Source organism: Amorphotheca resinae, assembly GCF_003019875.1.
Source record: "Amorphotheca resinae ATCC 22711 unplaced genomic scaffold M430scaffold_1, whole genome shotgun sequence".
Lineage (NCBI taxonomy): Eukaryota > Fungi > Ascomycota > Leotiomycetes > Helotiales > Amorphothecaceae > Amorphotheca > Amorphotheca resinae.
This window is the reverse complement of record NW_020194471.1, coordinates 3,241,355-3,256,884: the sequence shown is the minus strand read 5'-3', so window position 1 is coordinate 3,256,884 and position 15,530 is coordinate 3,241,355. Positions and strand designations below refer to the sequence as shown.

Genomic DNA, 15,530 nt, shown 5'->3' with positions numbered 1-15,530 from the left:
CCTGCGCCTCATATTTTCCGGGCCGAGCGTTCCCGAGGGAGCCGGAACCTTGCAGCTGGGATGCCTCAGCCTCAAACAAACCTTGCACCAATGGTGAGGAAGCTCCAGACCTCGTCCCAAGAACAAACGATCCTTCTACCACGCACGACTTGAGGCTGATTGTAATAAACTTCTTGGCTTAATCCCAGAGGAGGACTCCTGAGGGTGGCTTCCCTAATGAAGTTGTGAACATTGGCATTCCTTCCAGCGAAGCTCATCGCTGCTCGCAAATATATAAGTTTGGCTAATTCACCTGCACTTCCGATCTCTCTCATTCAGAACAACAGCATCAATCCGATCAATACAAAGAACATCAACATCCGCATTACTTTCCAGCAACTCATTCCTCGAGATCTTATCCTATTTTCCTTCCTCCATTCAATCAAGAATCTTTCTTCAATATGCAGTTCTCCAAGCAACAAACAGCCGCTCTCGCAGCTCTTCTTCTCGCTCTCCCTGCCTTTGCTTCTCCTATCCCGGGCCCTGCTTCTACCCCAACTCATGACAACCTGATCTCTTCCGAGAGAATCGTGCCGGGTTCATATATCTTGAATAGAGAAACGATCCCTAACAGCGTGGTCTCTTCCGGGAGATTCAAGCCGGAAACATATTCTCGCATTAAGGAAGAATTGAGCCACTGGCCCGAGATTACTCCCGGGGTGAAACATGAGGAACGCGGCCTCTTCAACAAAAACAAAAAGCCCACGACTACGGACGCCCCAGCGAGCTCAAAAACCGCGGATCCTACAAACACCGCGGAACATGCACCTGGAGCCACCCCAACAGAAAAGGGATCAAAAACCGACAAGTTCGTCAATGGAGCACAAAAGGTATCAGACACCGGAAGTGCAGTGAATGGCGTTGCACAAACTGGAAACGAACTTTGGAACTCAGCAAAGAACGCTTGGAACGACGTCTTCCACGGCGGCGAATCATCCGGTGCCGGTGCGGAGCCAGCGGCCTAGGGGATTCCTGTCTTGACCGAAAACTGACTGGTGTCCAAGAAGATCGCGTTTTGGTATATGTGATGGAATCGCGAACTGGGAAAATCGCGGGACTTGGAAGTGGCTGTTCATATGAGGCATGGATTTCGTTTTCCAGCCAACCCAAAAGCATTTTAGCATGGAGTTATGGAGTTTAAAAGGATTAAGATAAAAGCATGAAGCTTTTATCAGAGGGATACTTTGGGATTTTTGTCTGATTAGATAGGTTGCGCTTTTTTCCAATGTACGAAATTTCAAGCAACAATCTTCTCCTTGTATCCGGGTGCCTTGAAGTAAAGTACTGGCTTTTCGATCCTCCAAACCTAGACCTCTTTTATTTCTCTCTCTCTTTTTGACTACCTAAAAAGAATTACTAGAGCTAATCTGTATTTCAGGTCATTCTTCTAGGACCCTGGGCGGTTGTTCAGGTAGAGTTATTTGTCAGCGTAAGTCCAGAAGATTCACTCATTCTTGATATATGTTCTATAAGGCCCTTCATATTTTGACGTTATGGAATACTCTTGAGCATCATGGCATACCTTCAAGCCCGGAAGCTAAAGTTTAAGTGCGGGTTTCCTGGTTGCGAAAAGAGCCTCGGACACCAAGCAGAAAGAAGACGGCATGAGAATGAATATCGTGGCACTCACAAGAGCTGTTCAAAAAAGTTTATGTTTAACCAAAAGACAGGGCAGATTGGTTGCAACTTGCCCACGAAAGTAAGCGCCATTTCAAAGAGGGAAAAGGTCGCTCAGTTGGTAGGGCTTATTCGTAGCAAATTCGACACCCTTGATTCGAACGCAACATCGAAGACATCGATCGGTTCATGCCTGGTCCGGCGAGAGCCTACTTCAATGGCTGAACTGCCCACAGATCACCCAAAACAGTCAGAGCCGCATTCAGCACTAGAAAGTGACCTGCGGCTGATATGATAGCAATAGCTAGCTAATTGACAATAAGAGATAAAATGACAACGACCGGAAAATGACAACAACAGACGAAATGACAATGATGACGTTTAGTTTGGCAGCGATAGGCGTAATGACAACAGATGATAATAGTGAAAAGCCCTTCTGAATCGTGGAATTGACTCTGGTACACCATGGGCAACTTGGCTGGGTCGTATAGCGTCCATGCGCGGGGTTTGTCCGCCTCGTCGACGCCGTGCTGCCATGGTTTGATCGCATCGCCCTGCTGTTAATCGCGGATCTCTCTCTTGACACTTGTTTTGCTAAGAATCTTTGATCAATCTGAAAGAAGCTGATAGAGAGAGAACATGTTTAAATAGTTAGGTAGGGAGGTGCTTTCAGAGTTTGAGTTGATTTCAAGGAGTATTGTCAAATTGAGGGATCAAAAAGTGATGTAAAGATGGGTTATTTCAGTAAAGACAGGAAGAATTTCAAATGGATTGACCTGAATTGTTACATTCCAAGCAGGGTAGCTAACACAAAAAAAAGCTTACCATAGGTCTATAGGGGCATATTCGGCATATCTATACCGGCTGGATCTATCGATCTGGGGGATCACCTACCGGGTAACGGATCACGTTCCCCTAATTACCAGCTGATCCCTGGTTCATGAAAATAGGGATCGTTACCCCTAACTTATAGGTAGTTCATGTTGGAAGTGGTGGATACTCTGGCTCTTAGGCACATATATCATGGTTCAGAGGATATCGCGTCTTTCCCTGTAAATTGTAATAGCACTCCCCTTTTTGAGTTCCCAGATGGAGATATTTCAGTTGTGATAATGACGATCCCTGCACTAATTTTATCCAAGATATACATCTTGTTAAATAAATCAGAGAGGTGGTGGTACTGCCGCACCGGTCAAATCGGATATCAGTCTCCTGCTGAATGCATAATTATATGGAAATGACATGTCAAAATGAGTGGCCAGAGCAAAGGCTACAGACGCTGTGAAACTGCAGTTTACAAATCAAACTATTGATTTTCCAGGATGGCCTTTTGGCCGCATTCTTGAGAGGAAAAGTTGGCTGATTTTGGAGTATACCTCCGTAGAACCATAGAAGTGGAAGTAGGTAGAAACTCGGGGCTGTATAATTGGAAGAAAGTAGCGCAGTAAAAGACTAAAGTATTCAGAGGGAAAATCTGGACAAATAGGGGAGGGACCCGAGATACAACATAGATACAGGGGCCACCAAATCCCTGTTCTGGGCGACTTGCATCAATTGACCTTGGAATATTGACGCGCCAAGGAGTGAGAAATAAAGATTGGAGAGGAGACAGGTTTCGAGATAAATATTCTGAATATAAAATCTTCCAATCCTCTTCGGGATAGCAGCAGGAAAGGAACAATGGAAGTTGGATAAGAACTCAAGAAGAAGGTTAAAGCTCTTGGCGGAGTACATGATCAGCCTTAATTACAGATCCCCCGTATTACCGTAGTACAATCTGGGAAATACGAAGATACTTAAAATTAGCCGAGGTAGCAGGGGTGTTTCCTGTGGAGCGAAGCGATTCCGGTTATCTTATCGATGTTCCTTTCTTTCCTTCCATCTTCCTCTCCTCTCTCTCTCCTCTCCCCTTTTTCCTTTGTCGACAACTTCTTCTACTTCACCATCCCGTCCATCCCCTTTCCACCCTCACTGAACCCCCTTTCGTTGATTATCCAAGCCACCCATCAAGACAGACATCTCTTCTTCAGCGGAGCATCCCAACATGCCGTACTGCAATCCGTGTGATCGTTTCTTCAGCACCCTCAATGGCTACCAGAACCATCTCGATAACAGCTTCGCACATATGCCCTATCGATACAAGAGTGATCCAGAGCCGGAGCCTAGGGTGGTGTACACCGGCATCGTCTATGCCCAATATGGGAATGATCCAGAGCCGGAGTTCCCCTGCTTTGCCTGCACTCGAGACTTTTGGACCTCCAGTGCAAGGCACATGCACTGTGTGAATAGCCACGGGGAGCGTTACTGTGCCCCATGTGAGCGCATGTTTAATGATGCGAACTGTCTCTTGCAGGTACAGCCAACCATCGGCATGTCCTTGCACCGCGAAACTAACTATTTCCTCAGCACCAGCATTCCAGAGTCCATGTAGGAACAACCATTCAGTGCCCCTTCTGCAAGAATTCCTTTGCGACGGCATCTGGCGTTACCATCCATCTCGAGTCCGGAACCTGTAGTTCAGGTATCAACCGCGCACAGATCGACCGGACCATTCAGCAGCTGGATCGGGGTCACGTCATCACCAATCGCTTGCTCACCATGCCAGACTATGAAGACACAGAAACTTTTGCTACGGAAGCATCATGGAATGGATCCGGCTACCAATGCTATCTGTGCAGAAAGGTGTTTGGTAGGCTGTCTAGCTTGAATATGCATCTCAAAAGCCCGGCACATGAGCAGGCTCTCTATCGGTGCCCGCAACCTAGCTGTCACAGAAACTACAAGTTGCTCAGTTCGCTCGTACAACACTTCGAGAGTGAGTCCTGTGGTGTTATGCGGTTCAACGTAGTGCAACAGAATGCGAGAGACGGGATCCAGAATATGGTTGGCAGGATGATCTCTGGATAGAGGAACGGGTTGAGGTCGGTGGAAGCATGGCGTTACCTTGGGTAAGCCGGTCTTGCTTACACTGCTTTCGTTCATCGATCCTACATCGTACCTGGGGCTGGGTTCCGGAAGGGACGTCGGACAGTTCCACATTTTCATTGCTCTCATCAACATTCTATCCAATTCAGGCGCTTGACAGCGAAGGGTAGAAAGATATCTCACCATACAGCCAGGGTAGCTGTTGCTGGTTGGTAGCTTTCATGCAGATATACAGCTTGGACGGGAAGTGCTTTCATAGCCCGAGCAATATGCTTTATAATTTTCTATCCTTGTCTTCCACAGATTTCAATGAAGACAAGATTTCTCAGAGTAAAGGCTAGCTAGCTCCATGACGGTGAGTAGAGACAAATCCCCTAAGCCTTTCAGGCTCCTACCGCGACTTCTATTACAGGCACTCCTCCTGCAGAACTACATAGTAGAACGATAGGACTGTTATCTAGGATATTCATAATATAGGTACGTATTTGATTGCCCCTGCTATAGCTAAATCCGCGTCCCCCTTCCCCTTCCCCTTCCCGCCCTCCGCCAAACATCACATCACATCATCCCTCCCTCCATTCCCCACTCATCAAAAATCGACGGCGCTCCCAAAAACGCGGGGTAAACATAAAAATAAACCTCCGAGACTCCGAGATTTCAAGGCAAGGTGCTTAAAATAGAATGATGATGGTACGCTTAGGTGGGACGACGCGAGTCAGGGGCTGTGGTGGGGGCCGCGAATAATGGATAGGGTTAGGTTGAATTGGATCACGGTACGGGTACCTGGTATGGGAGGAGGATCTTGCTGTTCTATTTTTTTTGTTTTGGGCTGTTGTTTCGAGGTAAATTTGGGGGAGGAGATGGGTGATGAAGAGTTATCTAGAAATGAACGTGCTCTCTATTAAGGTAGGGGAATCTAGGCTTATTTTCTCCAGAAATCTCAAATCTCAATCTAATCTAATGATGCCATACGGAGAAGGAGGGATGAAAGAGTCTATGATTGATATATATACGTGAAGAAATCAGTCACTCAGTCAGTTAGTCAATCCGTCATACTCCGGACACCCCCGCGAAAGAACATTTAATCATCAAGCTCTCTCTCTTCCTCAAGGCGTATCCATGTCCTTGACCCCATTGCCCATGATCCCGTTCCCGTTGCCGTTCGAGGAAATCCCGTTCGACGAAAACATCCCTTCGTCATCGCTGCCCTTCCGTTTCCACGCCACCCTCCTCTTGGCTTTGTCAACCCGGTGGCCCCATTTGACTTTCCATTTGTGGCCTGCTCTCCTGATCCGCTTGCGCGGGTAGTTGACGGGCGACTCGCCGCCCACGAAGATCGCTGAGTCGTACAGGAAGGCCCCGAAGATGGCGCCCGTTATTGTCGCCGCCCATGGCCCGTAGATCCACCAGACGTGGTGATCGTAGAACAGGGAGCCGCCGTAACCAACGGCCAGGAGCGCTAGGCGCGGTCCCAGGTCACGGGAGGGGTTCATGGCGGCGCCCGTCGTGTACCCAAATGCCATGCTACAGATCGTGACGACGAGCCCAATGACAAAGGCGTTCATGCCGGCTCCAGGGGGGGCGTTAGTATCGTCACCCATGGCCAGCACAGAGATGGATAGGATGGCCGTGCCAGTGAACTCGTTGAAAAAGGCGGTGCCCGCATCAATATACGGCCGTCGGGGAAACGTGATGAACGCGCTCGCAGTGCCACCCTGCCCGAGATTTGTTCCTCCGTAGGCAATGATTTCTTTTTGGAACAGGCCCCAGGAGATTAAACCGGCAAGAAAAGCGCCAAGGACCTGCGCGAAGACGTACATGGGGACTTTGCGTAGCGGAAAACCGCGGTAGATATATAACATGATGGAAATAGCCGGGTTAAGATGTGCACCGGAGATACCACCTGCGATGTAGATCCCAACCATCGTGGCTAGTCCCCAGGCCCAGTCGGTGGTCCCCTCGTTGCCAGTGGTGCCCTTCGATGTTACGACCGCGAGATCGGAACAGAATCCGAGGGTGAGTTGGACGGTGACCTAGGAGAGTTAACAAAGATTCTCACACCCAGAGGATGAGGGGGTTGGGTAGACATGCAGCTAACAACTCAGCGAGAGGTTCTCGAAAGCGTAATCGGATCACAGACCAATGTGTGTGGAGGTTATGGATCTCATCGCCCTCCGCCTCGTAAGCTTTCAAGGGGAAGGCGTGGAGATCACTCCCATCATCAAAGTACCCGTCTTCCTCATGTGCAGTAGCGATCGAAGCAGCGTCATCAGGATACCATCGCTCTTCCGAAGGCCTCAACCTTCCTCGCCCGCCAGGTGATAGACCACCAGGTGACACGGGGTGCTCCTCATCCAGTGGGGGCATCGGCCCAATATCATCCTCACCATTTTCAGGTACTGACGGGGAACTCAGCGGTGGAACATTCGACGTAGTCCGCCCAAGACTCGGGGCCCCCGGTCCTCCCCTTCTGCTGTATGTTTGGAAGAGCTGGTTTTCCCGGTTTTGCCTGGTACTTTGAAGTTGGGATGAGATCTTGTCTACTCGTAAGGTTGGTTCAATCCTACCTTGCTCCAGATCTGCATCTGGACGGCCTTGCCTCTGATCTTGTGACTGCTGTACCTCGCTGCGAGTTGGAACCATTCCTGGGCGGATAACACGCGGTAATGGCTTGGCCAAACCCCACACTGGTCGGGTATTCAGAGGTTGTTCGTATGCTGGGTTCAGCTGGCTGTATCCAGGATCTACATATGGTTGATTGGCGGGCATCACCACTTCAGGAACTGGGCCTGCCAAGGAGAAACCCGTCTGTGATTGTGTGTCTGCAGCTCCACCGGATCGCCCTGTTGCCGTTGCTGCAAGTGCGACTGACGGCCTCCTCTGCGCCGTGCTAGACCGTTCTCGAGGAGCAGAAGACGTCCATGTACCAACACGTGGACGCAATCCGAGGTAGCTCGGACGAGCCTGCTCTGAGGTAACACTCTCCGTCCCGCGCCGTGATCCACGATCCCCACTCATCCGCGGCCTCCCGCCTTCTGGTATAGGATCCATATGCTCCCCTTCGGATGCCGGCGGTTCGACGGAGGCATTCCTCCCGGGTCGTTGTGCTAGTGGTGAGGCATCGAGGTTGCGAGGCCGTGCCGATATTGTGGCACCTCGCCGGCGGGTTGCAGGAGAATCTGGATCCCGCTTGGCCGAGCTTCTTGTCCCAAGCGGTAGAGTGCCAGACCGGCGTAACCCAGCGCCTCTCGGATCCTCCTGAGAAGAGGAAGTCGGACGAGCTGGTGTTGTCCGGCCTTGCGATGAGGTCGTCGTTCGATGTAGCGGAGAGTCTGTGTGAGGGGAGTCGGGAGTCTCTATTGTGGGCATTCGCTGCACCGGATGCTGCTCGTCTGTCTGAGCCTCTTCCCCCGAACCTCGTCCCTCCTCCTGCTCCGGATTCTGCATTGCGCCTTGTGATGCTCCCTGTGCCGAGTTCTGTGTTGCACTCCGCTCCAAAAGATGCCGTCCCTCTCCTCCGCCACCAGGCGCGTCTGTTTGATCATCCGGCATGTCTTATGCTCCTAGCCAAAACACAAAATAACCAGATAAGTAACCCGAGCCGCGTGGTAAGGGGGCGTATAGCTAAAACGCGGACATTAGGACCGTGGATGGATGCAGTGGCATTGAATAGGATCTATGTGCGAGAAGAGGAATCGTAAGTCGTGAAGCCCATAAGTGCGAAACGGAATTGCGGATGGTACTATAGATGATAGTAAGGGAGGAGAAGACCCCTGGCAAGGAAAGGTAAGGTAGATAAGAATGATAACCTTGGTAATGAAGCCGTTGCCAGAGAAGCAATGACGGTACAATGCGGGAGATGGAGATACAACGAGAGAACTGGAGAGAAGCAGTCTTATCCGCCCGGCTCAGGACTTGGACTTCCACGTCCCCGATACATCATAGTGCAGGATCTACCGTGAAGCTTCTCAGAGCGTGCCCCGGTAGCTCGCGATGGTGTTTTTTTTTTGTGGAACGCTTCACGCTTTTCTGCCAACGGGCCGAGAAAGCGTCGCTGTTGGTGGAGTCGGCCATGTCGGAGAAGGGCTAGGGCCTAGAATGGCTTGAGCTAGCCGAGCACGTGATCAGGGCAAGACATCTCGGTACCTTACCTTGCCGTGCTCCGAAGTTCGAGAGTCGGTCGTCTTCAATCAATCATCCCGCTCAAGAGAGAAGAAGAGAGGGAGCAGTTCAAGAGAGGAGAGAGAGGACCGGCGACACTCAACAGACTCGAGAACAATCAACAGTATGGCCCAATATCCCGCACTCGAACCGCCCCCTCCAGACCCGGCCGGCATCTCCGCCGCCTTCCTTCCAGACGCCTCCTCCTCTCGCTTTCCACCGTGATCGACGTTGCGGGCCCGCGTTGGTGCCCAGCCTGCGGCCCATCGAGCAGCACAGTCTCCCCCCGGGCCCCTCCATCGCGAGTGTGGAGCTGTCCAAGATTGCGATGCAGGGTCGTGGAGTTATATCCCTCTCTGTTACTGTACTATGACGAGTGGCGCCTGGCCATCGATGAACGCTTGCTCGTGATACCTTGCGCGAACAGTGAACTACCTACATACCGTGCATCGGGATGCAAGAGAGTGGAAAACGACCCGCCCTCCCTCCAGATCATCGGATGCAAGGCCGTCTTTTGAGAAGTGAAGTGGGCTGCTGTAGGGGGCAGGCTGTGTCAGGGTTATTTATTCTTCATGCTAAGTTTCACATACAGTATGTGATTTCATGCGGGATGATGAGGTGTATGGAGATCCAGTAGGTATAGTAAGGATGACCTCGCGACATCTTCGACAAGGGCAGCTCTGGCTAGTCTTATATACTCCCACCTTGTGTGCTGTCCCGAAGGTACAGTGACGTCTGACTTGGAGATCTGCTCTGTCAGCCCTTCGGCATGCTTGTGTATGGCCAGATATGTAGGGAGGGAGAGAGGGACGTTGTCGCTGGTGCTGTTTGCAGAGGTAGGTAGGTAGGCTTCACCAAAGATGTATACTTCTAAGTATACCATCGTACCTATATACATAAGGTATACATAGGTAAGGTACCTAAGGTAAAGTACCTCCTCTCCCTTTCCCTAATCAAGAACAATAGGTCTAATAATCCACCCTTTCAACCCCTATCAATGAACTTACCTGTGAAAAACCCGAACTCCACAGTAAGGTAGCTACAGCCCAACGTCCGCTCAACCTCCCCTTGCGAGATTAAATTACAAAATCTAAAACCGTGTATATATACCAGCCTCCGTTTATCCTCGTCCTCATTCTCAGAGCAATATAGGCTGGAAGGGGTCGAAAGGAAAGGGAAGAGGTCGTGTATGAACCGTTTCTGCTTCAAGCACATGGAACCCTTCTGCTTCTTTTGCGTATTTTGCATTGCATTACGCCCCCTTCCATTTGCTGCTTTACATGATGAACCGAGTCTTTTTCTTTCTTTACTACACTGCATGCTACCCTTGGACGCTTTCCTTGCTATGTTGCTTTTCTCGCTCCTCTCGCACGCTTGATTAATAGAGAGACGCATCTCCCGCTCTCACCACATCCACCCCCGCACAGAAAAACAGAAGAACGACCGACCTGAGCGCGCAGTTTTTTCAAACTTCCCAACTTCACACCTTTCCCATTTGCACAGCCCACCAGACACTGAACACCCTGACACACGGAAAACGAGCTGAAAGGCGCAAGACAGGGACAAAAGACAGGACAAGAAAGGAAGAGAGGATCCCGCGCGAATAAAAAAGCCCACACGACACCCATAAATGCAAGATTCCGAACGACAATGAGACGCGAAACCCCGTTAGCCAATATTCCCCCGGACGAGTAAACCCCATAACGAAAAACCGAGATGTACGATAGGATGCCCGTGCGTGTGTATTTTGGGAGAGGAGAGCGCACTGGGCCGGAGCGCCATCCCAAGACCGACCGAAACCGAACTGAAGAGAGGTCCTTCCTACGCCATCCATAGCAAGCCGAGAACCGAATTTTTAATCCTCCCCATTATTACTCCTTCCGAGAGGACTGCTTCGTGCATTGAAGCATCCTCTAACCCCAAACGCTAGCCTGTACACCCAACGAATTCTTTCCCCAGACACCACTCTTCGAGCCCCATCCTAGAGCGACATCCTGCTGAGATGCATTCTGGGAGTTCGGGTTGCTTGCCGCGGATGTCGTTCTGTTATCTTTCTGCTCAGACTCATCGTTGTTGGCTGCAAATCCATAGCTCAGCGGGGAGGGCAGCGGAGTGGTCGAACGCTGCTTGGTCAGCGCTGGATTGGGCGCCTGCGCGGGACGGGTCCCGATGGGTGCAACGCCTGACCCAGTTGGCGCCTTCTGACGAGGAGGAGAGCCGCCGGGCGAGGAAGTCGACGTCCGGCTGGATTGTTGTGCGGCCGACTCGAAGATGCTGAAGCTGCTGGTTGGGTTCGAAGATGGCGACGAGGTGCTGTTAGCACGCGAGCGTTGGCCAGGACCCTGTGTTGCGGACTGAGGTTCTTGGGCCTGCTGGTTGGCGTTTTGCTCCTGGCTGGCCTGGGCATTGAAGTGGTCAAAGGCTAATGGCGAGTGCCCACGGATGCCAGTGGCGGATTGGGAGCCCGACCCCTGAGTTCCTGGTCGTGGGGTCCCGTTCTCGTCAAAGCCACTCTCGGAGTAAGGACCTTGGCCATAGAGACGATCTCGCTGGCTCGCAATCAACTCGCGGCGCTCTTCCTCGCTCATACCGCTGCCCGGGCTAATGGTCCGATCGGGTTTACCACCAAAAGTAGAGATTTCAGCTACAATGCCTTATTCTAGTCAGTAACTGCTGATATGATGTTTTGACAGGGAATATCCGCAAACTTAAGAGATCACACGTAGTATCAGAAGCAAGTGAAATGATAGCATGTACAGAGTTTTGAGTGTTATGTGGACCGCTGGGTACAGGGTATAGGAGTTCGTGTTATACAGAAGTTACAGAAGAGGGTGGCCTACTTCGATTGTACTGCTGCTCTTGGTGATAATTGCGGAGCTCTCTCTCACGTTGGGCTGCCATCCTTCGCTTCGCCTGCATCACTTGTTCGGCCTCATTTGCGCCACGCGATGGTTGATGGCGCTGGCTGGCATAAAAGTTCTGAAGATTCGACCCGGAAAAGGAGCGGGCATCAGTGAAATCACTCCCGACAGAGTGGTGTCGAGGAGGGATGGCTCCCATGCGTGGATCTGGCCATTTATCAGCCCGTGAAATATAGACAACATGGCATGCAGCTTACCAAACTGTTGCGGAAAATCTCTTGGCGGTCCACCCATTGGCATCGAGTCGCGACGGCCAGGAATGCCGAACATCTTCCCACTCTTGGCGAGGTTATCGATCGCACGGTCGACCTCTGGAGAAATATATCAGCTTCATACCCCCTAAAACGTGTAGGCGAGATGGTGTTGAAGGGGGCGCGCATATGCGGCCGTGTCTCTCCGATAATCATATGTGGGCCCCCCCAAAAAAATTTGCGCCTGCCATCAACACCATCTGTAGCCATGAACTCGTGTATATCTGCACGTACCCTCTAATTGTGTCATGAAGGCCGCTGATTCTTCGCGCGGAACGGCCGAGCTGGCACCTGTAACACCCGTCAATTGACCATCCCTATATATCTCGCCATCGACGTCAACATACCAGAGCGAGCCGGTGGCGTCTGCTGGTCCCAAGCCTGTGCCCCAGGAGCTTGCCACTGCTGATTATCGTAATAAGACATATTTTCGGATCAAATGTAGCTTGTAGAACTGGAGCCTGCAGTGCTGAGTCGGAAGATAAGGAACGTAATACGACAAGGCCGTGGAGAGGACTCTAGAGGAGGGCCATCTGTCAGTATGCGTAGTAATCGAGGATGAACGGGGGCGTGGCAAGAGTGCTGCAGTTGGGGCGCATGGCCAAAGCCAAGGAGAAAAGTCCTGAAAGCAGGGAACAGGAAGTCCGGGAGGTGCGTGGTGATGTGGAAAGAACCGGCTTACCAAACGAAAACTCAGACGGGGGTTGCAGAGCAGAGACAGAGAAAAGAACGGCCCTCGACGAGGCGGAGAATTGTCGAAACGGATCAATGGATCAGGAGAGGGATATGGGGGGGGAGAGGAAAAGAAGAGAGGAGGAGAGGAGGGAGGGAGGGAGGGAGAGGAGAGGAGAGAGCGCGAGGGCGTGGGAGTAGTGGGAGTAGTCGAGTGGCCGTGGTAGGTAAGGTGTGTGGTGCTCTGAAGATTGGGGTGGAGGAGGGAGAGAGAGCGTGGTTCGTGGATCACGGATGGTGGGTTCGGCGGCGTGGAAGGGTGGAAGGGTGGTGGTGGTGGAGATTCTGGAATTTTAGAATTTTGCGAGCGAGATGAGGATTATTACAATTTACCATTTATAATTGATCATTTACAAATTTAGTGGAGCTTGTGGTGTTCTGGCTGCCATTTCGGGGAGGATTGCCCGCTGTTTTACGGGCCGAAATTTTACCATGCCACGCTGTGTTATCGTATATTATAACATCCCCTGTATCAACAGCAATAACGACAGCGACAGCGATAATGAAGGCCCCAGATCCTGCTTAGCTACCAACCTACCTATTGGCTATATCAAACCAGCGGCATACAGGGCAGGTAGGTAGGTAAGGCATGGAAAACCAAGGCAATGTGCCTAAGGTAAGGTGTATGATACCAGAACACGGTACCTTGGGTTTTATAAAGTTCGCCCCCTGTTTTACGGCGCCTCGAGCCTCCGAGAAGGGTCACGTGAACGGCTCGAGCTCCGCCCCGCTGATCGTCGTAGCAAAAGGACGATTCCCGTACGGGTATTCCAACTTGTAAACGGTCAACGGTCAACGGTCAACGGTCAATGGTCAACGGTCGATGGTCTCTTCTCTTGCCCAACATCCTACTTTGTCTCCCCCTTATTTCAACCTTGGGTGATCCCTATCAAAAACCATAGCCGTCGCTCCTCAGCTACTTCTGGCTCTACGCCCACCGTCCGCCCTCTCTCCGAATCCAATCAATCACCCGATACTCCGCTCAGGACTCTATCTCAAGGCAGGACAAGACCGCCACTGCCATGACCCCCAGGCTGTGCGCTATCGTCGCCCTGACTACCGGAAACCTTGCTGCAGAACATCGCGCACTTTGATGCTTGCATTGGACGTCGTCGCTGCCCCGGACCGAAGAGCGAACTCCCTGCCCCATACTACCATGATCTTACCAGGTAGCTAGACAAGACGACTGCTGTAGATCAAGAATTATTCCGCCGCCACCAAAGACAATCTTCGAAACATAAGAGGCATGCCAGGTCAGATTGCGAACGTGGTCAGCTAGCCTGACGCCCACCAGGTTATGCAATCACCTTGGTAGGATGGACTGGCACAGTGTAATCCGGAACTATTGTAAGGGGACCATAATGACTTTCCTTCGCCACATATACCTGGCATATCAGGTAAAGAAGACGAGTGTGGTCAGTCAATACTTGCTACTGTTCAGAATGCTATTCAACAGAGAAAGGCCGCCATATGGACATGGTGCAAACGATGCTCTCAAGGTCAGATCTTACTATCATTCCATCTTGCTTAGCTCAGAGGTTGCTAACATGTCTCTAGAACCTTAATGGCACCTTAACAGACGAATCCGAGGTCGAGTCAATTCGAAGCCGTCATAGGAATAGATGCCTTTAACCAAATCTCCACTGGGCCCGCGACGCTTCTACCTTCCCCACAGAGCGACAACAGGTACAATTTGCGCTGGTGCTGCTTCTCTTCACCAATAGGCACCGGCCGGTCGATACAAGGTAGAGGAGATAAGCAGCTGCAAGTTTTGATGTCAATGACAGACCTTGAAGCGAAAATCAGGCGCTTGAACACGCTGTGTTATAAGGATGCCCGCCTACTGAACGTGGGAGTCCAGAAAGCGGCGAGCGGGACGTTCTTGCTATAGAGGAAATGGCTCAATACAATGGGCACCACAGACACCCGAAGCCGCGAGCTGACAAACAACACTGGAATATGCCTCTTATCGTCGACTGACTTACTTCTAATACTATATTCTAGGAATGAAGGACAGAGTAAGCGCAATTCTCTTCATCCTTATTGTCTCATAAAACAGACCTTTAGGTTCTACCTAGTTTCTGCACTGGATTTAATCTTACCTGTAAATGTAATCGTACAGTACTTGTTCTCTATAGATTATAGTTTTATCAAGGCTCGGAGGGTGAGTAGATTCAACTACAGTAGAACCTCAAGTATTAGTAGTTAGAGAACACTTTATATTGTGTACATGAACTAGATCTTGGGCCCCCTTATTTCTATCTACAGAGTAAACCATCTCCCCCTTTTGTCTTCGTAGGCCGGAACCCCAGCGCCGGTACCACTAATACTCCAAGCGGCTGTATCCCCGAGCACGCCCGGCGCTTCCCGCTTGCTGCCCCTGAACAGTAAGCGAGTTCAATTAGTGTGTTACTAGCGCCTATCCCTCTGTACATACGATGGTCTTAAGATGAGGTACGGGCTGATTGTCATTACTAAACACACACAGGAAGTTCGTCCGAGCACGATTTCCATGTTGAGTTCTGCCATCATTGCCTCTGTCTGCCTGCGCTTAAGTACCCTCTGAAAATAACCAACTGTGCCAGTCATCATCCCGCAAGTCTCGAGTTACGTTTTGCTTTTGGGGCTAGATCTTCTGGGAGATTGGCTTGGGACGTTTAGCTATCTTTTACTATAAGGTTTTCTCCTAAGAGTCAAATATCACAAATTGAGCCGAAGGACGAAGAGAAGGTTGATGAATGGGTATCACCAAGTTGGATTTGATAACGAAAGCACCTTCCCTTATTTTCAAGTTGCGTTAAGTTCCGAAGAGTAGGTTATTCGCAAAGTGGGTTTTGATCTAGAGAACGACATCTCTAAGGTCCTTCAAGGTAGTAAGCTGACA

At 50.7% G+C, this 15,530-nt stretch overlaps 6 protein-coding genes across 6 annotated transcripts; 4 read left to right on the top strand and 2 right to left on the bottom strand.

Annotated features, from left to right (window-relative positions):
- Positions 1 to 59: 59 nt before the first annotated feature.
- Positions 60 to 1,271, top strand: M430DRAFT_38837 (hypothetical protein). Its single transcript, XM_024867280.1, has one exon. The coding sequence runs from the start codon at positions 441 to 443 to the stop codon at positions 1,002 to 1,004; it is 564 nt and encodes a 187-aa protein (XP_024725679.1). The 5' UTR covers positions 60 to 440; the 3' UTR covers positions 1,005 to 1,271.
- Positions 1,272 to 3,526: 2,255 nt separating this feature from the next.
- M430DRAFT_113631 (hypothetical protein) lies at positions 3,527 to 4,600 on the top strand. Its single transcript, XM_024861521.1, has 2 exons — positions 3,527 to 4,009; positions 4,063 to 4,600. The coding sequence occupies exons 1-2, from the start codon at positions 3,701 to 3,703 to the stop codon at positions 4,561 to 4,563; spliced, it is 810 nt and encodes a 269-aa protein (XP_024725678.1). The 5' UTR covers positions 3,527 to 3,700; the 3' UTR covers positions 4,564 to 4,600.
- A 1,087-nt stretch (positions 4,601 to 5,687) lies between these two features.
- M430DRAFT_47198 (hypothetical protein) lies at positions 5,688 to 8,133 on the bottom strand (the record flags this gene model as incomplete). The annotated part of the gene is made up of 2 exons (XM_024867907.1): positions 5,688 to 6,614; positions 6,673 to 8,133. The coding sequence occupies 2 exons, from the start codon at positions 8,131 to 8,133 to the stop codon at positions 5,688 to 5,690; spliced, it is 2,388 nt and encodes a 795-aa protein (XP_024725677.1).
- A 2,522-nt stretch (positions 8,134 to 10,655) lies between these two features.
- On the bottom strand, positions 10,656 to 12,340 carry M430DRAFT_24509 (hypothetical protein; the record flags this gene model as incomplete). Its single annotated transcript, XM_024865076.1, has 5 exons — positions 10,656 to 11,395; positions 11,583 to 11,810; positions 11,861 to 11,974; positions 12,149 to 12,205; positions 12,262 to 12,340. The coding sequence occupies 5 exons, from the start codon at positions 12,338 to 12,340 to the stop codon at positions 10,656 to 10,658; spliced, it is 1,218 nt and encodes a 405-aa protein (XP_024725676.1).
- Positions 12,341 to 12,365: 25 nt separating this feature from the next.
- M430DRAFT_163653 (hypothetical protein) lies at positions 12,366 to 13,008 on the top strand. The gene has a single exon (XM_024863452.1). The coding sequence runs from the start codon at positions 12,576 to 12,578 to the stop codon at positions 12,960 to 12,962; it is 387 nt and encodes a 128-aa protein (XP_024725675.1). The 5' UTR covers positions 12,366 to 12,575; the 3' UTR covers positions 12,963 to 13,008.
- A 505-nt stretch (positions 13,009 to 13,513) lies between these two features.
- On the top strand, positions 13,514 to 14,537 carry M430DRAFT_38833 (hypothetical protein; the record flags this gene model as incomplete). The annotated part of the gene is made up of 2 exons (XM_024867279.1): positions 13,514 to 14,145; positions 14,226 to 14,537. The coding sequence occupies exons 1-2, from the start codon at positions 13,963 to 13,965 to the stop codon at positions 14,535 to 14,537; spliced, it is 495 nt and encodes a 164-aa protein (XP_024725674.1). The 5' UTR covers positions 13,514 to 13,962.
- Between the last annotated feature and the right edge of the window lie 993 nt (positions 14,538 to 15,530).